This window comes from Lagopus leucura, unplaced genomic scaffold (assembly GCF_019238085.1).
Source record: "Lagopus leucura isolate 7727_CA_CO unplaced genomic scaffold, USGS_WTPT01 Super-Scaffold_73, whole genome shotgun sequence".
Lineage (NCBI taxonomy): Eukaryota > Metazoa > Chordata > Aves > Galliformes > Phasianidae > Lagopus > Lagopus leucura.
Genome location: NW_024962252.1, coordinates 99,955,294 through 99,980,021, shown reverse-complemented (window position 1 = coordinate 99,980,021; position 24,728 = coordinate 99,955,294). Strand labels below are relative to the sequence as shown.

Here is a 24,728-nt window from a genome sequence, read left to right as displayed (position 1 = left end):
AAAAACCCATTTTTAATGCGTATCTAGTCTGGCAAAGCTTGACTTTTTTGCGGTGTAGCTGGTTTAGTCTTCTGCTAGAATACTTAAGAATACCCTTGTGATAGCTGATAAAAGTACAGGTTAAAATGACAGAGTTGGTCTAAGTTGTGTCAGAAGAGCTGACTTGTTCTAGCATAGGATGTTACTTGAGTGTGATTCTGCAGAGAATGCTCTCGTGTGTCCTAATTAGTGGTAAGTAATCTTGGTTATTGACTGCATACCTTGAATGAGTTTCTCATTAAAAAAAAAAACAAAAACATTCTTTGCAGGTTATTTGTTAGTATTTTGGGAACTGAAATTTAATGATGCGAGGAGCCTTGCATTTTAGAGCTCTTCTGAATTTTCATCTATTGTAGCCATATAGCTTCGAAATACTTGCTGTGTTGGTCATTTAGCACCTCAGTTTCTAATACTGCAGGGTGACTAACTAGCATTTCTCACGTGTTTAACAGAACAAACTGATGAAACTACTTCAGAGGTTGCCCAGCAGTGTTGTCAGAAGGCTGCATCGTGAGCGCTACAAGAAGCCGACTTGGTTAACTCCTGTGCCTGATAGTCATAAACTTACTGATCAGGATGTTACAGACTTTGTAGAATGCATTATTCAGCCTGTTCTTCTGGCTATGTTTAGTAAAACTGGAAGCCTGGAGGCTGCCCAAGCCCTGCAGAACCTTGCACTGATGCGTCCTGAGTTAGTAATTCCACCCGTACTTGAGAAGTAAGTATGAACTGTGTCAGCCTCCCTGTTCCCTTTCCAACAGGTAAATACTCAAAAGCACTTACCGGATGACATGCGGTCTCCTTGCTGCAATGAATGCTTCCAGTGAGAGGTGTTGCTAAATTAAGCTTAATGAGCACTACTGAGCAGTCAGCTGAGGAGGAGGACGTGATTTTTTCTGGGTTTATTTTTTTAAACATCTGGTTAATGGAATGTTTCTGGGAGCTGTCCATAGTTTGTGTAATGTAGGGCAGTCCCTCAGATTGTCTGCATTTCTGTTATCATTTTCTGAGAGATGGGGGTGAGTCAGCTTAAAAGGCAACTTTATAGTGTCTGTTTACCAGCCGTGTTGTGCTGCCTTGTCAGCTTTGTCTTAGAGCCAAATATGAGTGGTGATACTGCATGTTTGTGTAATGCTTCTGTTTTGTGTCAGGATGTGTGTGTTACGGATTGTTTAAAATTAGTGTCATTGCTTTTGACTTGGTAAGCAAATCACAGAAGTATGTGTCCGTATAAAGTAGTTGGTTTGTATGACTACTAATGCCTTGATGCCTGAAATTCCAAAGAACTAACTCCTTCCTGTCTTCAGTGGAAGCTTGCTTTCTAGTCTCTTGCCCTTGTTTCCCCATGCAGTCCTTCATACTTTACCAGCTTGTGCTGTAAAACCAGTGGAGAAATGAATTTGTATCGAAAAGAGCCATTCCTGAGTTCCATACCATACTGACTCAACTGTTTATGAAGTCTTGATTAATCTGCTTTTATATGAAAATATTTCAAGCATAACATTTCTAACAGGCACAGCAGTGAACATCAGTATTGGGTCTGACTACTGCTTCTATTTTGAGAGCAGACTGAACGTCTGCTCTGTAGATAGAGCTATCCCTGATAAGTTTGCCTTGGCTGCAATTGTGAATTCATTTTGTTGAGAAGATGTAGGTCCTTTATGCTTTGAGTGATGAAGGGCAAGGGTAGCACTATGACTCCTGTTTGAACAGTAGGTTATTGACAACTGTACAAAGTGTTACACAGTTTGCTGAGAAGTACCTACCGTGAAAATAAATAAATAACTTTAGAAATGCTGGTAACTTAACAGATTTTAAATTAAAAAATAAAATTGTAAATGCCTTTCAATTTCTCTGTTCATAGGCAGTTGAGGCAAATTTTCATGCACACTACACAAACCTTACACTTTAATGTACACAGCTTCCATCAGTTTATGTAGTGCTGCTGGCAGTAGAATGGTGAGAGTTCTGTAGTTAAGGACCACCTCCTCATTGCTAAACCACCTGCAGGAATTCGTCCTTAAAACAAGAAGAATGTAATAGCATTGAATCTAGGGCTACACGAAGTTACTAATTTCCATGCAGCAACTGCTAACAAATTACCTGATCCTGAAATTTTGAAAGAAACAGCTGTTAATATACAAATGTTAAGTCCATTGGGAAAAGATTACCAAAAGGACATTCTGAACTGTTGATTTCCTTAATCTTTTCTTACAGAAGCTGTGTACCTTTTTGTAAAACAAACAAACAAAAAGACAAGACAAATTGTTCTTTTATTTTCTGTGATAAAACAATCATTTTCCTAATATGATTGCTCCTGCACCCTATAGAACATATCCTGCACTTGAGACACTGACAGAACCTCATCAGCTCACGGCTACTTTAAGCTGTGTAATCGGAGTAGCTCGGAGTCTGGTATCTGGTGGGAAGTGGTTTCCTGAAGGTCCAACGCACATGCTACCTCTACTGATGAGAGCTTTGCCTGGAGTGGATCCAAATGACTTCAGCAAGTGCATGGTGAGTGTATCAACCTTACCTCTTCTTTGAATGTACCTAGCTAATTGACTCGGTCTGAAAGCTTTTGTTACATTTGTATGAATGCAAGGAAAACTTGTATTTCCAGAAATTCTTTGCATGATGTTGTTCCTGGCACAACACTGCTTGCAAAGACGTGAAAATAAAGTTTCTAACTTAAGATAATGCCTTTGGCTTGTTGGACTGCCACGTGAATCTTTGACACCAGACTGTGATAAGCATTGTTCTGATTTTTTGGGCAGCTCTAAAAATAGGTGTTCCAAATTTGGTAGCAAATACAGAGAACCTTTTATTTATTGCTAGGTTTCATTAAGTCAAGTCCCAGAAGCCCATGTCGTGAGGGCTTCATTTTCCTTGACTACTCAAAAAAATTTAACATCAGCCTTTTTAGCTTCAAAATCCAACAGAAAAGTGTTATTTTACCAGAAAATAGTTTTCTTTGTGTAGTTACAACTTTGGTTAGTTTTTCAACCCAAAATCAGAAATAATTAGGTGGTGTTTTGGACTGAAAGAATTGATCTGTAAAATTTTTTTTTATGTAATGATTTGTTTTAGCTGCCATACTTTAATTGGGAAAGCTTTTTAATGTGTAGAATACAGCATTTATTAAACAGCTGTTTGCAACTCTCAACAGATTACATTCCAGTTTATTGCAACATTTTCTACTTTGGTGCCTTTAGTAGATTGTTCGTCTGTGTTGCAAGAAAGGGATGATCTCTCAGAGGTAAGAGCACTGTGCAGTTGTAAAAATGAAACCATAACTTACAGACTTCAGCATAATTTCTAGCAATCTAATTGTGTTCAGAAGTGTAGTGTGTTTGCTGCAGTCTTTTTATGGGTGTGAGCTACATTAAGCAAAAACTGTTCTGCACAAACTTTATTTTTTTGTTGCATTTGCTTCTAGTCAGCGTGGTGGAGCTGATACCAGAGTTGTTTTAAGATATACACTTACCTTTAACATGCCTTTAAGGGCTGTTTCGCTACAATGGAAAACTATTGCAAAATACTTGTACTCTTGAGGTGTTCCTGTATTTAGGTTTCTCTTTTCTGATTAGGATGTTATTGCTATCTCTTCAGATCTTTCTTAATCTCCTATGTTGAAGAGATAACATCATTAGACAGGGAGCACCTTTTCTTTTTTAACTTTGCTGCCTCTTTATTAGCCTCGGTCTCCCTGCCGGTTTTCCAGGAGTGTTTTTAATACTTTGTCCTTTTTCTTCTGCACGTAACAAAAAAATAAGGAGGGAATGGGAAATAATTTTTCTATTCTATTCTTTCTATTCTGATTTTCACTAGATTTTTTATTCCACTTTTGATAGAAATAATTTGTGTCCAGCATGTTCTGAATGTGGCAGCACCAGTATCCACTATCATAGTTGGAACTGCCACGTGGAAAATTTGGTCTACTGTTTAGGAGACTTCATGTAGCACTGAGAGCAGCTAATAGCTACAGGTTTTGAATGGCCAGAGTGCTACTGGAATGTTAATTTCCTTGCCCTGAGGCTGCAGCACTCCAGAGCTGACAGTGGAGTTTGTATGATGAATGTGTAATGCAGATATGGCAGCAAAGACCACTGCCACAGTTGGCACTCACTGACAGGCTGCTAGAAAGGAAGATCAGTAGTAAAGGCTGAAGGTTGTATCCATAGAGATGAACCCCTTTTCACCTTGAGAGGCTATTCTGGCCAAGTATCAAGGCCAGAATGCTCGATTGAGCAGTGCAAAGTATATGTAGTAATTGTTTTCATGTACTCAAATCTATCCAAACTCTGTTTGGTGGGAGATGTAGTCTGTGTCATGTAAAATTTGAATGTGCTTTTGAAGCAGTTGATAGAGGGTATCTTTATATTATGTTTTCCTAAGAAAAGCCAACCTTCTGTGTTCTTTTGGCATTGGAAAATTGTAGGTGGAAAGAGAGTTGTGCTCTGCAACAGCAGAATTTGAAGATTTTGTGCTACAGTTTATGGATAGGTAAGTATGCTAAAGATAGGTGAAAGCTTGGCATGAAGAACTTACTACAAACTCCCAGTTCCAATTAACTAAAATTGTACTTACTGTACTTACTGCATTTCTTTAGGTGTTTTGGACTTATAGAGAGCAGCACGCTGGAACAGACCCGAGAAGAGACTGAAACAGAGAAAATGACTCATCTAGAGAGTCTAGTTGAATTAGGTCTGTCTTCTACCTTCAGTACAATCCTGACTCAGTGTTCGAAAGATATATTTAAGGTATGTAAAACATGGCACTTTCTGTAGAACTTTGAGTCTTAATTTTCTGTTGTGAATTGCTAGTGAGTTCAGATTCTTCCTGTGTTATCCTGTTAGGATCTCATGCATTTTAACCAAGGAAGGGGTTAGGAGAATTTGGGACTTCACGTGAATTTGCTTTGTGATTTTATATGCATCAGTACAGAGTTCTGAGCATCAGGAGGTGCTCTTTTTGTAGCCAGTGATAATTGCTAGAGTTCTTTCTTACAGCTTTATCACTTTGTTGTTTTAGGCAGGGATTTCCAAGTCTCTGGATGTTAATGCTGACTTACCCAGTTCCTGCTTTCCTCTTTTCTCCAATCTCCCTCGTCTTCCACTGAGCAAAAGAAGCAGTTCAGGGAGCCATGAGGCTAATGAGATCAGAAAAACAATTTGTATTAAAATCTCTCAGGGCTGGTGTGGGGAATCCATAGTGTTACACAGGTGGATTCTTTCCTTGTTGTTTGGGGGTAACACACTTTATTCTGTTGGTATTTTGTACATATTTTGAGATGCTGATGGTACATTTTGAGTCATTGCTTTGGATACATAGGTATCATTTTGGTTGGAATCTTGCAAATGCAGATTCTTCTTTTTTCCTTACTGCGTGTGATTATTTTAGTAGTGAACAACCTACATGTATGCTGACTACTAAAATAGTCAGTTCCTTATTTATTTGTTAAATAAGGGATGTCTTGGCTTTATTTCACTTTTGCATGAGAAATAACAGTTTTCATGTAGGCAGATTGCGTCTTATCCAGGGAAAGCTGCTTTCCTATATAGTTTCTCAGAAGCATCCCCAAGCTTTGATCAGTCAGCTCAGTGGTTCTCACCTCCTTTTTTCCCAAGGTGAACATTTTAGATGTCTTTCCATCCTAAAGCTGGATGTCCCTTTGTGTCATCAATTACAGCGCTGTGGGTCTTTAAACTTGGAGAGGACCCAGGGGAAAGAATTCAAACCTTCCCATAACTGAATGGACTTTAGTGACAGTGGATCATGTCATGTTATTTTTCATGAGTACAGTAAATACAAAGGTGGGAAAAGCCATGAAAGTCAGCAAACTAGGAAACTACTTTGGTTAACCTTCTTATCACTGCTGTTTTGTAGCAGCATTTTTGCTATAGCTCAAGGCAGTAAGTATGCAGATGGGCATAGGTGCACATCAACTGAGTCAAATGCACTGATACCATTTAAGATTTTTTTTTTTCTTGAGCAGTTAATTCACACACAGCTTTCTATCCTTTCTATTCTCTAGTGTAATTAAATTGAGTGGTTAAGTTTTACTCAGCTTCAGGCATTGTACAGGACTGATTTGTCTTCTCTGTTCTGATTTCTAATGTGAATCATGTCTGCTATCATATATTTAAAAAAGCTATTAAATACAGATGCTGCCTTCTATGTTTTTAAGATGAAACATTTTTGTTTTTGTTTTTAAAAAGCACATGAAGAGCTGACCTCTGTCCTTTCTGTTAATTTTAGGTTGCCTTGGAGAAGGTTTTCAACTTTGCCATTTCAAACATATTTGAGACAAGAGTTGCAGGTCGAATGGTTGCAGATATGTGTCGAGCTGCAGTAAAAGTGAGAGAGGATGCTCTTATTTCACTCTTATTTCACTTATTTCTAGTTTTAGTTTATAAAAAAAAAAAAAAAGAAAACCAAGAAGTCCATACTACTTTGTTATGTGAAATCTTTTATATCTTAAAAATACAGGAGGCTCTTAATATCTTAAAATTAGAAGGTTGTATTTAGCAGTATTTTCTTAATTGCTTTTAATGAGTGTTTAAAAATCATAGAATCATAGAATTGCTTGGGTTGGAAGGGACCCCAAGGCTCATCAAATTCCAACCCCCCTGCCACACCTGGGCCACCACCATCCAGATCTGGTACTGGACCAGACTGCCTGAAGTCGTATGGACTCTAGATTGAATTGTTAATTTGAGAATAGCCTGTGTTTCTTAGTAACAGTATTAGAAGGTTTGTGTCAGTGTCAACACTGAATTTGTGATGCATCTTTTTAAAAAAACTGTTTGTAATGGCTTTTCATTATGCTGTTTCCAGTGCCGTCCAGAGGAATCCTTGAAACTGTTTGTACCACATTGCTGCAATGTTATAACTCACCTCACAGTCAGTAAGTTTTTAATGTTCTTAATATTACACTTGCTTTGTTTTGGATTGACTTTCGTTAAGCATGAAAATAATATTTAGAATTTCCATGGCTGTTCATCATTTCGTCTCAATAATGGAAAATTATTTCTGTTCATTATTTCTTAGGAAAAAAAAGAAGTGCTTGAGTAATTTCTTGGCAGAAATCTCTGCAGTGAAAAGAGCACATTTATTTATTTAATGTTTGGAGACACTTTGAATTGTTAAGTGATTTCCTCAAAGTATTCAAGATTTTAAATAAGTAAATTTCGGTTGAATGGGGGTGAAATATTAGTTGGAAGTTAGCCATAGAGGGCTTGTGAGTAAATTTTTGGAGCACAGGCATTTGTTCTATAATTTCACTGGCTTGCAAAACCTGCCTGCAGCGTGGTTACAGCAGTGCTGTTCGTTTGTTCCTCCAGATGATGACGTGTTACGTGATGAAGAGCTAGATAAGGAGCTACTTTGGAATCTTCAGCTTTTGTCAGAGGTAGTGTAAAGAATACTCTCACTGAGCATGTATGCAGTTGAGCCTTATTTGATGCCTCTGAAAGAGCAACAAAACTGAATACTGCTGTTAAACATAAATGTTTTATGAGTGACATTGCATAACTTCTCTAAATGGGGTGTAGGTAGATGTCATTTGAAGGAAATAACCATGGGGGCTGTACATGGAATAATATTAAAGCACTTACTACAAACAGTTATCAAGGAGTAGAGAAAGGGGGTTCAATTTAGGGAAAAGTGTATTGTGGTGAAGGTAAATGTCTTAAAGTGCATCTCAATATGTATAAACAATGCTAGAAAACTTTGAACAAGATCAAGGGGATCTTGTTCTTGTGTGTTACTTTTTCAACAGAAGAAGTGTTAGTTTGTGTGCTAGTTGTGTATTAAATCCAAATTTTGTGTGATGTGCTGAATGAAACGTGGTACAGGATCAGTTGAGTGGTGTACTCATCTCTTTAGTCCTCCAGAATATCATCTGCTATATTTACTTTTCTAATGTTTGTCTTTCCTGTTAGATCACTCGAGTGGATGGAAAGAAGTTGCTGCCATACAGGGAGCAGCTTGGGAAGATTCTGCAGCGAACCCTACATTTAACCTGTAAGCAGGGTTACATTCTGTCTTGTAACCTACTGCATCATCTTCTTCGTTCTGCTACACTTATCTACCCCACAGAGTACTGCAGTGTGCCAGGTGGCTTTGACAAGCCTCTTTCTGAATACTTTCCTATCAAGGCAAGGATTTTCATTTATTTAGGATTAGAGGATTTGACTTTCTTTTTAAAAAACAATCATACACAATATTAATTGTTTTAATTTGGAGATTTCTGAACGTAGGTAGCAGCAATGGAAAGTGTAATTGAAAGATGCTTTAAGCTTTTAAATGTGTAGAGCAAATATCAAGTTTCTTAAAATTATTGTTAGCAAAAAATGAATACTGACTTGTTTTGAGTAATTATGTAGCATGACATGTTTTATGATGTGTGTGTTTTACAATGATTGCATGACTACAGTAAGGTAAAGCAAAAGTTGTCTGCTCGTGTTTCTTAATCTTGTAATTATATGATGCCTTCAGTTGAGACCTAGCTATCTTGAAATGCAGTGTTAAGGTTGCATGAGAGTTTTGCTGTTCACTTAAATATCCAGTCAGAGAAAGCATTACAGCACTGGAACAAACTTAATCTTTTACCTGCTATATAGCCTTTTCTTTTTCCTCTTCACATTACTTGATAAATGTTATCATTAGATACAGCAAGTAATGTTGGAGACATGCAAAAAAGGAGTGTAAATAAATCACTGCAAAACTGTTGCCAAAAAGGAGATATGGTATTTTTTCAGAATTTGCAATAATGTTTTTGAATTTGAATCTGGCCAAAGAAACAAGAAAGTTACACTTCAGTTACACCTTAACAGTCCTTTGCCTTTTAGTCCTTCCAGATATGTGTTATGTTCCAGGTGTATGCAGACAGTATATTAGGTTTGGGATTACTATGTTGTTTTTTCCTGAATTGCTCTGAATATAGCAAGTTCTTTGCAGTAATGTTAAGTGGTTTTCTAAAGGTTTGGGTTTTTGTTTTTTTGTTTTTTAAGATTTGTATCATTTGTTTGATTAATACGAGATGTCTTTATTTAATATAGGACTGGGGTAAACCAGGTGACCTGTGGAACTTGGACATCCAGTGGCACGTTCCTTCATCTGAAGAAATAAACTTTGCTTTTTATTTGTTGGACACTTTTCTTCAACCTGAGCTCACCAAACTAGAGCACTATGCAACTGGAAAACTAGAAATGTCCAGGTCAGTGGTAACAGGTGATACAGAGGGAATGCCTTTATCCACTCATGTCTTCAAGTGGTTGCTGCCAGCTGTACTAGCACTACAGACCTTAAGGAGCAAAATGCTGCAGTGTTACAATGTTTTAGGATATTCCAAGTATCTTTCCGAGGTTTTTAACTTTTCAGAGTGCATAAAGTTGGAAGTGCATTTCATGAAATTGATAACAGATGATAACAGATTATTTTGAACAGAAAAACTTAAAATAAATAAATAAATAAATAAAATAAAAAAAAAAACTGAGGACACTTTATATTGTTGTAGAGAAGTGGATGTTTTTGATATATACCCTAAATTATGACTCTTAAATTTTAGTCAGCAAGAAAGTTTTTCCTCTGCACTCTCTATTTGTTACTTTGGTATAACCGTTTGTCTTTCCTGAGGTATGAAATGGGGTGCAGAACCAATTTGGTTTGCAAATCTTTTTGGTGCTCCCTTTCCTACAGTTGAAAGGATTGAGTGCATAGAGTGGTCCTGCAGAAAGTGGCATTGTGGTAACTGAGGAGGTAATGGAGTGTCACTGCATGAACAAAGGCGAGTGGAGGCAACATTATTATTAGCCAATGTTGTTAAACTTTGTTAGTGTGAAACCATGGCTTTGAAGGATAGTTTCCTAACCACAAGACAGTCATGAGTTTATTACATGCTAAAGCATTTACAAGTTTCAAACAGCTGAAGCTTTTTACAGTCCTCTCAACAAATCTGTTTCTTGTATTAAATCCTCCTAGCCTTGATATAGCTAAATGTAGGTGTTTATACTTCATCAGCTGTTCATTGTTCAACATCATATCTCATACAGTACAGTGCTGCCCTACGTGTAGCACAGTGTATCAGGCTCCTAACTATATATTTCTGTCCTAGCAGGGTCCCACACTGCTTTATTCCTGAAAAAGGCAATACGTGCTTGACAAATCAGTGCCACCAAATTGCAATTGTGATTTATACTTAGGCTAAAGGAAGGAAGTATATGTCTCCCATGTAGATCTTTAGCTTATTTGCATATGTTGTTGTTTTGTTTGTTTTGCTTTCTTCTGTTTCTGTTTGGCACCTTGTATGTAAAGCAGCTCGTTTATAACAGAATTGGGCTTTGAATTGGTCAGGGCTCCGCTGTGCTACCTATAGAAATAAATGATGATGATCAGGGCCATTTAGCTGAGTGTTTGAATTGCAAATTACAGTGGAATACAAGATAGTGTAGCTGCAGGAATAGAGGATGCATTAAGTGGCTGAGGATGTAATGAGTGTGAATAAATGAGGATGCCAGATAAAACTGCTGGTGCTTTAAATGGCACTATTTCAATCAGTAGCATTTTTGTTGATTCTTACATCATAAATTTTATATCTCATAAAACTCTTCCCAACAATAGCACTAACAAAGCACACTAACTGCAGAACAGACAGCTTTACCCCAAACAATAATGTTTTTTGAATATTTGTTTGTCTGTTTTGAAGTTAGTGTGTCTCATTATCCTTAAGTTTCCTCTTGCAGACTTCAAAAGCTCCCCATGAGTGTTGACGGTAAATAATAGAATCTGATTACAGAAAGCAAGCAGTGCTTAAAAAGACTCTTTTATGAAACATCACAAAACATATGGTTTGTCTTCTGTATATTCTGAAGTATTTCACAAGACAGTTACAGTAATCAGTTTTTCTTTTTTTTAAGAGATGACGTGCAGCAGTGTCTTGCCATAGTGCATAACTGCTTGATTGGGTCTGGGAATATTCTGCCTCCTCTGAAAGGAGAAAGGATAGCTCACCTGTAAGTAGATTTTATTTATCTATCACAAATGTTTTTAGCATATTATGGCATGTTACTTCATATCTTTTCAGTATTTTCTTACTGCCATTGACACACAGCTGCTTCTAGCGACTGTTTTTAACCCATTCCAGTGTGTAAAGGTGCAGAAACTTAAAATATGAGTTGCAGAAGCAATGGAGTGCTTAAAACATGAAATAATGTTAAATCTTTTCCTGTGCAAGGCTGTGCAAATGTTTTTAAATGGTAGGTGACAGCATTGCATTGCTGATGCAGTTTTATATGAAGGAAATGGAAGCTGGGCATATATTTGTATGGTTTTTCTCCTCCAAAGGACGCCTGCCATCTCTAATAATCTCCCTGAACAAACACACATTCTGTACTTAGCTTCTTCCTGGCTGTTTTCTTATCTTAAACTAGGAAGTAAATCCTGTTCAAATGCTCCTACCCTTGTGGAATGTAATAAGAACTCCAGCAAAGATGCCTGAGTGAATTTTCATTTGGGAAGCAACAAGAACAGTGCTTGTTGCTTTATAGTGGTTTGGGCTTTGAATAGACTCGTTTCATAGATTGCTGCTTAAGTATTGACTTGTTTGAGAAACTGTGTTGAAATATTAATACTGAATTTGATCTCACTATTTGTGTATTTATATATCATGTTTTGAAACATGGACGGTGTGGCTTACGGCAGAGGTCTTTGTTTGGTGCTTGGAAATGCACTTCTGAGATGTTTTGGTTTTTGGCTCAAGTTTTGACTGCTCGAAGTCTAAAAGAACTTTGGCAAGATTCTGATGTGTTACTTTGGGTGCTGAGCTGCTGTGAGCTCCTTGCAAAAGGGAGAGTTCTCTTTTGAGAGTATCTAAGAGCATGTGTTACACTGGAGTGCTGTGCAGAGGCCGTTACTGTTGGCTATATAAAACAATCAAAGGAATCTAAGTAATCTTTTAGTTAAAGAGACAGTGCAAGGTACTTAGCCTGATTTAGAATATCTTCTAGAAGAAGGCCACCTGAAGGGCACTGCAGTCATTGGCTGTTCTTGTACCAGTAATATGATGTGGGACCCATGTCAGCATCACTGCTTGGTTCAGTCAGTCCTTAACTTGGGACCATGTCTGTGGTTTCATTCTTGGTCTGGGTTGTTTAGGATCATCCTTTGGTATTTTTGGGTGGGAGCTGCGAACTCTTTGTGCAGGTTAAGACAAACATCTTATAAATGTTTTGAATGGAAGATTTGCTTCATTCTGTTATCTGTGCTTCCTTATTGAATACACACAATTTATACAGCAGCAGAAATCAATCTGTGACTAAAGAAATGGAAATCTTATTTTTCTTAAATCTTAATTTTGACATGTAATAATTTATTCTACTTAATGACTGTAGAGCTTGAGAATCCTTCATTATTTGTACTCTGAACAGGCTTTCTACTTACTGATGAAATAATAGGTTTTGCAGCCACTTACTACGTTTACATCAAGGCTTTTAGAAACCATACTTAAAGCAGTGTATCTTTTCAATCACTTTATACAGGGCTATGGATTTTCCCCACTGAAATTGAGTGAATTTTGAGTATCCTTCAGTTCTTTTTATGTGTGATTTGAATAATTTGAATTATCACAAATTTCTATATATATATATATATATATATATATAAATATGGGAAATCTGAGGGAAATAGAGTGGATGTGTGCACAGATAGTTATTTTTTGACCTCTTAAGGTGGATTGAATACTTCAGGAGATCCCATCATCCCATCACTGTTTTACAGACTTCCTATCAAATACACGTTAGCTCCCTGTAAGTTTATTCTGTATATTTGGAAGGAGCAGTTATAAAGATCAGTATTGATTAAACATCTTGAGAGGCTGGGTGTTCCATCTGGGGCAAATGGTGATGATGATTCTATGATTTTATGCAATTTTGTTCACTTTGAAGGTGCTTCTTACGAAATGTATGTCTCAGTGGATTACTGTAAGTAAGTGGGCATCGCAGAATGGTGCCAGGATGGAATGCGTGCTCTTCAGGGCCTCAGTCTTTTCTCTTCCTTCCCTAGGAAATCCCTGGGATATTTGTAGGGAAGAAGACCTCTTCTTATTAAAAAGCAATATTAAACAGGCTGCTTTCTGTGCCATGTGTTCACAGTCTGCAAGAAAGATTATAAGCCAACTGTATATAGCAAGTTCAGCAAAAGCACCTCCTTTAGAATAGAGAGGGTTTCATTTTAGTTATGGTTTTATGAGTTCTGGGATGTTTTTTGTTAAGATAGCAGTTGCACACAGTAGGAGCAGGCTTGGGAATGTACATGAAGCACTGATTTGAAACCAAGGATGTTTGTTGTCAGTGGCTAATTCAGTTACACAGAGTGCCTGTTTTAAGTACTGAGTGGGCACAGTAGCTAACACTGGTGCTGGTGATATTCGCTGTCCTCGTGTGGCAGTGTAGGAATATTTTAAATGCAAGTGTTGCTTAAATAATAATAAAAAATAAGTAGTATGTAGCCTCCATTGGTGTGCAGAGTGCTCCCTCTGCCCAGATGCTCTTTTCCTTTGGAGTCTGTTTGGTTTGACAAACGTCTGTCGCCCAAGTATTTGCAAACCCTGTTCTGGGGAACTGTTTGCAGCCTTGTGCAGGGGACCCTGGGATGGCAGTGGCAGGAGTGAAGAGGAAAGGAGAAGAGATATTATTTCAATATATTTAATTGTTTGTTTGTTTGTAAAGCTAAAACATACTGATAGCTTTTGGCCTTCGTGCATAGGTATGTTTTGTTAAAGGACATCCAGTTAGTAAGAGGCAAATAAATAGCTGCTGTATTACAGCTGCCTCAGTCTTACTATTGCTGGTTTTTATTAGCAGCTTTCATATATTTTAATTGGTTTAATTTGCTAATTAATTTAACTGACTTAGTCATAAGTGTGTGTGGTATGGAGCAAGATGACTTAAGTGAATGAGGAGTTAATTGGTGCTTTTTTTTTAGTTTAAGTAACACAGAAAGCTAATTACAGACATTTTATATTGACCATTTGTCACAGATGCCACAGCGTGGCTGAATGCTCGTTTCCTTGCTGGTTGGTGTAATCGACCTGTGGTGTAGCACAGAATTCTCATGAGGGGGTTTGGTTTTGTTGTTTTTAAAGGTAAATTTCAATTTGTAGTGTTACATCAATGAGGCAGTCCTCAGGAGGGCTGAGAGGCACTGCTTGGTCACTGTGCTGCTAGAAGCAGTGAGTCTGCCTTCCTGTCCTGAACCTTGAAAAAACAAATTGCAGCCACAAACACAGCAGGCTGCTTCCCACTGACACTGAAGCCATTTCCTGCTGGGAGGTTGTTGTTGCTGTCATTCTTTTGAAGTTGTTTTACAGTAGGAAAGCATCTACTGGAAATGCAGGACCTCTCTAGTAATGTGTGGAAAGAAGCCTAATGCATTTTCCTGCCATCATACTGTTAACCTGGGATTCTTTTGTTAGATCACAGAGGTTGTATTACAGTTATTTTTCTAGAAGGATGTTGATTAATGTTCATCTGTTACACTGCTCACTTCTGGAATGAAAAGTTTTGTGTGGAAAGTCATCTGATCCATTTCTAGAGACTTGCTCCCTGACACTGAGCACCTGAGAGCACTCAATTTCAGAATATTATTGTTCTTTAATATTTCTCCTTGTTAAGAAGAGCCTTTGTCTTGTATCCCTACCAACTTGTGTTGGTTGGAAATGGATTTGCTTCTTGAATAGTTAACATACAAAGCTTTTCTGTTTCTATTTTCTTCATGTTCAAAAGCTTTGTTTTCTTTATTTACATTGCTTGATAAATGCTAGCTAAATATTTCAAACCTGTTGTTTATCTCCAAGTATGTACGTTGGCTCAAGTCTTCTTGAGTCTCCTGCCAACATAGGTTAATGTTTTCATACTGATTTATCAGTTTCCCTTTTGTAAAACCTTTTGACTGGGAGTCTCTGAGCAGGAAAAGCAGTGGGTTTGGTACCGAACGCACTTGGTGGACCCAAAAGCACATGGCCTGTGTGTATGTGTGCTCAGGTTGCTATGAAGGGTTAAGAGTGATTGCTTTATTTAGTGAACTTGAGCTTAAATGGGTTGGATTTCATAATGCTCCGGCATTTTCTGAGACCAAGCAGTGGGTAGTTTGTATGATTTCCCTCTCTCCCCCACATTTTTGCCCAACTTTGTGAGCAAAATTCCCCTGCTTTTTTCTGTAATTTATGGAATAATTTACATCTTTCTGAAAATAGCCATCAGAGCTTAACTACAAAATACCTCATGCTATTTTAAAAGGCAAAGGGAAGAAAAGAATTGAGGAGGTTGCAAGGAGCAATCCCTTCTGATAGCAGGAGCTTTTGATGCAGCTGGTCAGAGTTGCAGTGAATTAACCTGTCATGGGTGTGGAAAAATGACATGCACTTTTTTCCATGCCGGCAGAAGCACAGTGTGATGCTGCCTGCTGTGCAGAGTGTAGGCGCTCCTAATGCCTCTGTGCAAGTAGTCTACCCTTTTATCTAAGGGTCTGCTGTAACTGACAATAATGTCAATGGTTTTTTTCTGTTGTAATGACTGTAATGGTGTGCAAGTAGAGATTTTTCCAGATGCAAAGAAGATAATGCTGTTAGAGGTTGAAAAATCTTTCACTGATGTTTGGTTGAGTTCCTGTTTGTTTCCCATTCTTGCTGCCTGCGTATTAACCAGGTGATCCTCAGCAGCTGCTTTAGGGATGCAGAAACAGAGTTAGTCAAGGGACTTTATCACCACCTCTTAGGTTCAGCTTGGTTAGTTAGATGGAACAGGCTGCCCAGGGAGGTGGTGCAGTCACTGTCCCTTGAGGTTTTCAAGAAGAGGGTAGGTGTTGCACTGAGAGACGTGGTTTAGTGGGCACGGTGATGGTGGGTTGGTGGTTGGACTGGATGATCTCAGAGGTCTTTTCCAACCTCAGTGATTCTGTGGTGCAGTGTGAAATTGGTTCCATGGAGCGATGCTGAAAAGTTCTGTTTGTGAGAAGGTGGATCTTACTGCTGAAGTCTTGCTGAGGAAGATGCCTACAGACACTTGAACAAAATGCTCAGTGAAATGTCTGGAAGCTGTATAAACACTACACATCAGTTGTTTGCAGATGAGGATGCTTGTGGATTTGCGCTGTAGCGAATAAGGGAATGAATTCCTCAAAGTTCTGCTTAGCTGGAATTTTTCTTCTAGCCATAGTTGTGGACACTCTTTGCCCTTAAGCTTTCTTGGCAATTTGTGTTGATATGAAATGAAGCGTTGTGTTACTTGTACATTGCATGAAGTATTGCAATGAGAATCTTGCTGTGGGTATTGACTGTGTGGTTATGGAAAACACATTGTTTCCTTTTGTTTGTCCCAGGCAGAGCCATAAGCTTTCTCTGACCAGTAGTTGAAATGCAGAGTATGACGGCATGGATCTTTTTAGTTGGCCAATTAGAAAACTTTGTCACATTTTCAATGAGGAATTTTCACCCTCCTAGCAACCCTGCAGAAATCAATGGCTCTGCGTGTGGAACGATGTCATGGCTTGTGGGAGCAGTCCCAGGCTGGGTCAGGATTGCACAGTGCTCTGGGTTGACTTGCTCCTGGTGTGCTGCTGCTGGCTTCTACCTGGAGGGCACAGAGATCCTGGAGCATTGTTTTGCTTGGTTTTAAATGCTGGATATTTGACTAGCTGGCAAAGAACTGCTGAAGGACAGCTCAAAAAACTGCAGTCTCTGAAGACCAGCAGAGGGAAACCTGTTAAATCACACTTGAACTTTCCTTGCTGTCTCATGGATAGAAAAGCCAAACGTGAACTTAATTCTTATCAGGGAGAAGTGTTCAAAGGTAAAAACGTATTAAAATGCTTGAGAAAAACATGCTGCTATGAACTTGAGCTTGTTTACCTATCAGCATATCCAGCATACTGTACAAATAACTACTTACTGTCTCTCTACCTGAGATTATTAATTTAGCTGTTAGGTTTCTTTTAAGAAGTATTTGTGGTGGGAAGGTTTGCTTTTTCTTCCACCCCTCCTTCAAGATATTAATCTTGGGACTGTCACTTTCTTGTGTCTTTCCCACTTTGCAAGACCTGATCTTGGAGCAGTTCCCAACAAACATTTTTCTAAGCGAGCTGTGTAGATCCTAAGAGCAGCTTTGAGGCCACAGAATCTTTGTAAAACTTTGTTTTATGGCCTAAAGGACTGAATTTAGATTAGATATTTTGGAAACTGTATTAGCAGTCAATTTATTTCTTGAGCACCCAGCATGATGCAGATTCTGGGGGGAGAAAAGCTTCCAGAATGGTTTGTTTTCAAGTTACCTTAGCGATACTGGAAAATACAGTGAGGAAAAGGAAATGACTTGCCTCTTTATGCCCATGATTTGACTTCTGTTGGTCCAGAGACGACCATTGCGAGAGCTGAGAAGTCTGTTTATATAATCTCTGGTTTCAAGGTTTTTCTTGAGATTTGCACCCCTCTATCAAATCAGTGCAGTAATTGCAGCAGTCATGTTTTTAATGAGTTGCTTTTTTTTTTTAAAGAGAAGGAATAAACCTGTTTTCTACTTCTGACAGGTAGAACTTTTCAGTTGCCTGAAAGCTTCTCTTAGTACCTGGTAGGGAGTGCTCAGATGTAGAACCAGGTGTGTCTGATGTGTTATTTAGCATTTGCAATAGGAGTAGATTCGCATTGCATCGCTTTGTTTTCTGTGATGGTACTGCTGGTGCAATTTTGGTGAAAAATTTCTTTTTTATAGGGATTACTTGCTGATACTGTTGAATATTACAGTGGTACTTTTTACTCCTGACTTTCTTTCCAAAGCACATTAGAATAGTTTGTTGTTAAAAGCCTGAATTTGTTCATAGTAATACAGTAGAGGAGAAAAAAGGTTAGTTAACATGCCCTACGCTTTCTTTTCTTATTTCATTTGCATTCATTAACATAATTTGATGTCTGAATTTGTATTTTATGGTGGCTATATATGAAGTAAATAAGGTTCAAAAATATACTTTAAAAAAAGACCAAAATCCTGGAAAAAGTATGGTTGTTTTGTTTATTTTTTCATAGTTATTGATTATGAACTTGAAGTAACAAGTATAGTTCCTGTAGATTATGGGGACCAGAGTCAGAAGAGCTCCATCAACTTAACCTGTCAGGAAAGGATCTTGCTTCAGTCTTTTGCCATTCAGCAGTCAAATTCTTCAGGCCTTCCTATCCTAAGCTGGCTAGCAGCCTTGCTTGTTATGATGAGTGTGATCATAGATTTGACAGATACTGAGTTGCTGATAAATGAGAAATCAAGATCGTGGGTTCCGAGTATCCTTACAGTGTACTTGTCTCTGATACAGTCTGACACATTAGTAGGGTTTCCTAATAACTGTTAGAGAAGTAGGGTGAACACTTAGTTAACCCAAACCTTTTTGGCACTACCAACATGAAATTTCGCTTGTTAAAATTAATCAAATGTCATTAAAGTTCATGTAGTTGGTGATTTCCATACTGTGCAGTAATATTTGGTTTGTTTTCACACAGGGTACCAAGTCTGGTATCTTTGGAAGAGACGAAACTGTACACAGGTGTTGAATATGGTAAGTAGAAACTAATTTTGCTCAGACAGGCTCAAAGTGCTGTGTTGTTTTCCCATCTCTACTCACCTGTGAAAGCTGTAGATTCTTCTTGAAAGCATAGTTTTGATTATTCTCTGTATTAAAGAGCTTTCTTGGGCCAACATGGGATATTTGTGCACGCTCCATTTTATCTTCAGCTATGGCAAAGACACAGATATGAAATAAACACTGGAGTATTGGAGGCTTCTGTGGTTCATTCACAAAAGAAACATTGCTATTAAAATAGTTAGTAGTCATTGGCATGGTGGAAGGAGGCATCACATAGCTTTCCCTTCTGCCTTTCTAGTACATTTGGAGACTGAGCAAACTGCTCGAAGATCAAAGGGTCAGTCACACAATCTGGGCACTTAATAGTCATACTTCAGTGGTAAAGGATTATTTGAGTCCAATTCTTTAGAGTCTGAAACATCAAAGTTGACAGAGTAGCTTTGTCCTCGGGCTTCATTGTGTTCTTCACTGTCTTCCAAGTAGGAAAGTTTAAGTGAGAGCTGGAGGCACAGTAACTGCTGTTCAGATGATTGTAGTTGCTTTGACACTTGTAAAATCTGGTCAGTTAATTTACAAGCAGTGCATTTGTGGCCGTGTAAGATATGTAATAGAGAATGGGCTTTACATTAGTCATCGTTTAGATCAATTCAAGATGATCCTGGTTTAAAACTTCCCAAGGAACTTGCTCGTATTATTGAGCCTGTTTTTTGATTCTGTATTTTTGTTCTTACTCAGATCAGAGCTGTCTTTTCCTCTATTCCTTGAAAGGAAACAAATCCCCACTCTCTTATTGGCTTAATCCCCTAAGATGTATCATCTGTGTTCTTTCGGCTTTCTCTTTTATCCTGCTTAGTGTGTAACTCATTAATTTTCATATGTTAAACAATCTGCCTTATTCTGTGGTTATAAATGAAACCATCTACCAAGGCAGGGTAGGAAGGTCCAATAGTCTGTACTGTGTTTTCTGAGCAGTCTGCTCTGGGTTTCTGCTGACGTACTTCAGTATTAATTTTTGTTTTTATAACAAAGAATATATTTAATTTTGTACAGATTTATCAAGAGAGAATTATCGTGAAACTATTGCAAGGGTTACAAGGAAGTTGTTACGTAAGTATAAGGTTCAACTTAACATAAGGTTCAAGTATAAGGTTCAATATAAGAAGTATGGTGGGTTTTATGTTAAATTTAGCATAAGAAACGTGTTTCCTTTACTTTGCCTGTAATATTTAAGCTTTACAGAAATTGTTTATTTTAAAGCTCTTTTCCTATATAATACATTATTTTTTTCCAAATTGCAGGTTACATACTTGATAATTCAGAAGATGATACCAAGTCTTTATTCCTAATAATAAAGGTATATTTATTATTTTTAGTACTTAAGATATGACATATTTCTTATCTTGCAAACAAGATGACTTGACTTTGGAAGATAATTATTAATTCTCATCATTTCTTTTCTGCAGATAATTAGTGATGTTTTGCAGTTCCAAGGGTCTCACAAACATGAATTCGATTCCCGATGGAAGAGCTTTAACCTAGTGAAAAAATCAATGGAGAACAGGGTCAGTAATTCTTTGTAAAGCTTAAATGTGTGGAGAGAATAGTTGTTAATGCACAGGAAGGCTTTTTCCACATTTTCTTTACAGTCCTAAAGAAAATTTTCATGATTTTGAAATGTAATTTCTGTGAAAGAATATTGCTTTGCAGTATGTTTGTATCTTTATTTGGAAATCTTATGCTTAGCATTTTGGAATTGTAACCCACCACTTAGCATCCTTAGACCAGAATTTTGAGTCTTGGCATGATGCTCTGCTCTGATAATTGTTAACAGAGTAATTTGTGTGACCAGAGCTTCCTTTTGGTTGCAAAGGGAACTTATTACCAGATGAAATGAATGAAAATAGGTAAATGAAAACCTTTACCTGAGGGGGGAAAAAAACACAGTACATTCTCAGAATTTTCTACATTAAATAAGAAGTACCAGGTGGAAATTCAGTCAGTACAGGCTGCTGTGTGAATACTGAAATCTAAACCCAGTTATCTATTTCCTTTCAGCTTCAAGGAAAGAAACAGCATATCAGAGCTTTGCTGATAGACAGAGTTATGTTGCAGCATGAGGTAATACTTTCACTTAGTAGTATCACTAACCTGTTTACTAGAAAAGCTGATGTGTCATATTGTCGTTTAGTTAAAGTTGCAGTGATCCTGCACTGCTGTTTCACTGACATTATTAAAGTCTAAAAGGAATCCTTTATTTGTGTTCTGAATACAATTCAGTTGAGAACACTAACAATGGAAGGATGTGAATATAAAACCTCCCACCAGGAGATGATCAGAGATCTTCTTTGTTTGTCCACAAGTTCATATGGCCAGGTAAGTAACCATTTTTTGAAGTTCTGAAATACTGTGTTGGCCTTTTTCTAATACTTTTTTCACTTTTCAATTCATTTTCATGGCAATATGAAGCTTTTAATTACTTCATCTATGTTAGTTACCAATTTAGACGTAGTCCACTCTTCATCAAATTAAGGATGGGTGGAAAGTCAGCCTAAGAGCTGCACGTTTTTGAGCTTATTTTCTAGATTTCAAAAACAGTAATTCGACAAATAATTTCAGCTAAAAATATATTAGCTTGAGATGTGATATTTCCAATATGATTAATAACACTGGGTTCCTAAATCTGTTTTTAGGAAGTAGGCAAGCATATTTTTTAAATAATAATAAAATCTGGAAAAAACAATATACAAAACAGATGTGGCAATGGATGCACTATGAATTCTTAGCCCTTGGGAATTCCATGTATATATAAATTCAAATCCATCCACAATGTCTACAGGCTCTTTAGAGTTCTGCATATAGCACCCTTTATGCTGGCTGTTTGCTTTTGAAGTGATCTTAAAAATATAGTGACCATTTTTGGCAGTATAAAGAAGTTTTTAGCTCTTCTCAAATAAGTGCTCGAAACAAGTTTATTTAGATACAGTTGTAAGGATGAGGGGAAGCATGTAGTTTAACATCTACAACAAGTAACATGCTTCAGTGCACAGATCAATCCCGTGAATTCTGTATAGGTGAAACAGCAGCACCCTTACATAACAAATTGAAGTAGTGTATATTTTTGGTTCAGGTGATTTTCTAGTGATTTCTGTCTTCCCACAGGTCAGAAGTAAAGCTCAGCAAGCATTCTTCACAGCTCTGGGAACATACAATTTTTGCTGCAGAGATATCATTCCCTTGGTTTTGGAGTTCTTGCGTCCAGATCGACAAGATGTCACTCAGCAGCAATTCAAAGTACTGTCTCATTAACTTTGTTTCGTGTCTGTCTTTGAAAGTGTATTTACAGGGGCAATACTGATTTTTTTTACAAGCATGACTCTTACACTTCTGTGGCACATAGCTTAAGTACAACTAATATGAACAGTTATTTGGGTTTAATGCGTTGTCAGAAGAAATTTTGTTTGTTCCTCATTTCATTGTGTGTTCAGGTGTTACAAAAGCAAATGTTAGCAGCTATTTTTAATGGAAGTTGAGGAAGCTGTAGTCCAAAGCCGTAAAACTCACTGAGCAGCTCAGTCAGCTCTAACAGTAGAAATGGATAACTCAAACTGGACAAAAAACTGATCACTGAAAAGCATTGTAGTAAAAGCAGGTAACTTCTGATGTTGTCTGGAAGTGGTGCTGATGCAGTGATACTGGGGGCACACTGTCTGTCCAGGTGTTCCCTTCCTAGCCAAGGAAGCACTGTGCTCCCTCCCTTACCTTGCACCTCCTCAGTCTTCCTGACCTCAGGGACAGGTTTGGATTCTTGTTGTGTGATCAGAGCAACAGATCTAGCTTCTTATCCTACTTTACCTGCCTGATATTTAATGTCAGACAGCATATGATTATGTTGCTTCCATAGCTTATTGCCATTTTTCCAGTTTCTTTTATCCTTGCACCTCTTTCTACATCTTCTCTGTAATAAGAAAGCTAAACTTAGTTACTTTATCCCAGTTGATCCCAGTCTTCCTACATTACAGCATTTGCTGCAGTACTACAATTTGGCATTTCTGATACTGCTACCTACCCAGTCTTAGCCTGTTCAGTATTGCTGGCATGGTGAGCTAGGTACTATTCCTCCTAAGACTCTACTCAACAGTAAGGTTTCCCCAAGACTTCCTTCCAATTATCTGTGAAATTAGGCAATTTCTCATGAAGCTCCAGTTTAATCACCAGTGAAATCCAGCCACTCTTGGTTTCACAACTCTTGTCAACTTCTCACACAACTGTTACATCCACATCATGCTCGGTCAGCAGTTTCAGGTCTGGGCTTAGTCTGCAGCCTTGTAATTAGTCTGCAGCCAGATGTGAATATGTTTACAGAAAAACCAGGTGTGATCCTTAATCATTTAGTAATTTGTTCTGTAATGTCATTCAAAAGTCAGATGTCCATTTTGTGAAGTAGCTAATTGTCAGGACGTGTAATTTTGTCAGAACATTTCTTTAGCCCAAAAATGATTTCAAAAAGTGTTCAGTGTTTTGTCACTGAGGCCGTGCAATGGCGTATTAATGATTTGGTAATGTGAAGATTAATTCTTGTTCTGTGTGAGTGACCACGTGTAGATATCATATATGAACAGCACTTTACATTTATTTAAAGATTGTATCTTTAATTTTATAGGGTGCCTTATATTGTCTTCTTGGAAATCACAGTGGAGTGTGCTTGGCAAATCTTCATGATTGGGACTGCATTGCACAGACATGGCCAGCAATTGTTTCTTCTGGGCTTAGCCAAGCGATGTCCTTGGAAAAGCCATCCATAGTCAGACTTTTTGATGACCTAGCAGAAAAAATCCACAGGCAATATGAAACAATCGGATTGGATTTTGCAGTAAGTGACAGATTGCTTGGAGTCAGTGGCTTGGGTTCTCAGTGTGTCTGATTACACAAAGTTTGAGACTCGTTTATATTATCTAAATTAACATTCTGATGTTGATTCTGTTCTGACTTCTGTTACAGAGGAATGTAGACCTGTATCTTTTAAATTGAAGCGTTATTACTGGAAACTGTAACTTTTTGTTAAACTTCCTAATGAAAAGGAAGTTGAATTAGTTTTCCAGTGTTAATTAGTGTGCTTCTTGCTGGTCAGGTATAAATGTATGTATTGGTGAAACAGAGTAGTCAAATTAACCTTGTCAGCAGATTTGCAGAACTGTCTTTTTCCTAATCAATAAATGGCATGATTTATTTTTAACAATGAATGATCATTAATAGAAGTATTTAATATTTTAATATATTAATTCCTAAAAACAGTTTCTAAAGTGTGTCTTTAATTTTAAAACAAAATATGTGCTTGCAAGAAAAAATTCTGCTGTGTGAACAGTTACCTTCACTACTTGGAGGACTCACCTATGCAGAAAGGAAATGATATGTTCTTCCTATGATTCTCAAGCCTCCTAATTTCAAAGCAGAAGCAAGCACAAAAAATCTTGTGATTGCTCCTCAGATTGAAATCTGTGCATTTTTCTATCAATAGGTTCCAGAGCAATGTACTGAGATAGCTGTTATGCTGCAGAGATCAGGACATCCCAGTTTAGGTTTCCCACCACTTCGTTCAGAAGAAATACAGTTAGGGATTCAGCGGCAGAAAGAAAAGAATGCCGAGGCTCTGCGGTAAGTTAAACCTCCCTCATCACTGGTTTGTACTGTTTAGTACTAACTGGACATTAATAAGCCTAAATTGCTGAGCTAATCTCAAATAGACAAACAGGGAGTGTCCAAGAATTGTTGTGATGAGCTTTTTCTCTTGGAGAGGCAGCCTCTCTCCTCTACACTTGGATTCCTTCCTCCTCCTTTTCCCTGTCCTGCCAATTGGTGTTGTGTTTGCTGCACTGTGTTCACTCACCTTGTGGTGAGGGACTTGTAATCTACTTTTATGTAATTCTTTTAACAGAGTCTGGTTGATGATTTTTTTTTGTTTTGTTTTTTTTCTTCCTACCTGCCTAGAAACTATGAAAATTTGGTCAACATGCTGTTGGACTGTGTGGAACAAAGAAATCTGTAAGTCTCCCTTCATGTGTATGAAA

At 37.7% G+C, this 24,728-nt stretch overlaps 1 protein-coding gene across 2 annotated transcripts in view; it reads left to right on the top strand.

The window, feature by feature from the left end:
• PSME4 (proteasome activator subunit 4) overlaps window positions 1-24,728 on the top strand; it is a 64,786-nt gene that overhangs the window by 21,481 nt on the left and 18,577 nt on the right. For both annotated transcript variants that reach the window (XM_042880840.1, XM_042880849.1), the window contains 21 exons: window positions 492-757; window positions 2,370-2,556; window positions 3,209-3,298; window positions 4,481-4,545; window positions 4,652-4,802; window positions 6,301-6,399; window positions 6,880-6,949; window positions 7,386-7,453; window positions 7,986-8,201; window positions 9,105-9,262; window positions 10,962-11,057; window positions 18,581-18,636; window positions 19,714-19,770; window positions 19,962-20,017; window positions 20,127-20,225; window positions 20,719-20,781; window positions 20,941-21,036; window positions 21,823-21,954; window positions 23,324-23,533; window positions 24,179-24,315; window positions 24,649-24,702. In XM_042880840.1, coding sequence (XP_042736774.1) covers window positions 492-757; window positions 2,370-2,556; window positions 3,209-3,298; window positions 4,481-4,545; window positions 4,652-4,802; window positions 6,301-6,399; window positions 6,880-6,949; window positions 7,386-7,453; window positions 7,986-8,201; window positions 9,105-9,262; window positions 10,962-11,057; window positions 18,581-18,636; window positions 19,714-19,770; window positions 19,962-20,017; window positions 20,127-20,225; window positions 20,719-20,781; window positions 20,941-21,036; window positions 21,823-21,954; window positions 23,324-23,533; window positions 24,179-24,315; window positions 24,649-24,702 — 2,426 coding nt within the window. The remainder of the gene's footprint in view (window positions 1-491; window positions 758-2,369; window positions 2,557-3,208; window positions 3,299-4,480; window positions 4,546-4,651; window positions 4,803-6,300; window positions 6,400-6,879; window positions 6,950-7,385; window positions 7,454-7,985; window positions 8,202-9,104; window positions 9,263-10,961; window positions 11,058-18,580; window positions 18,637-19,713; window positions 19,771-19,961; window positions 20,018-20,126; window positions 20,226-20,718; window positions 20,782-20,940; window positions 21,037-21,822; window positions 21,955-23,323; window positions 23,534-24,178; window positions 24,316-24,648; window positions 24,703-24,728) is intronic.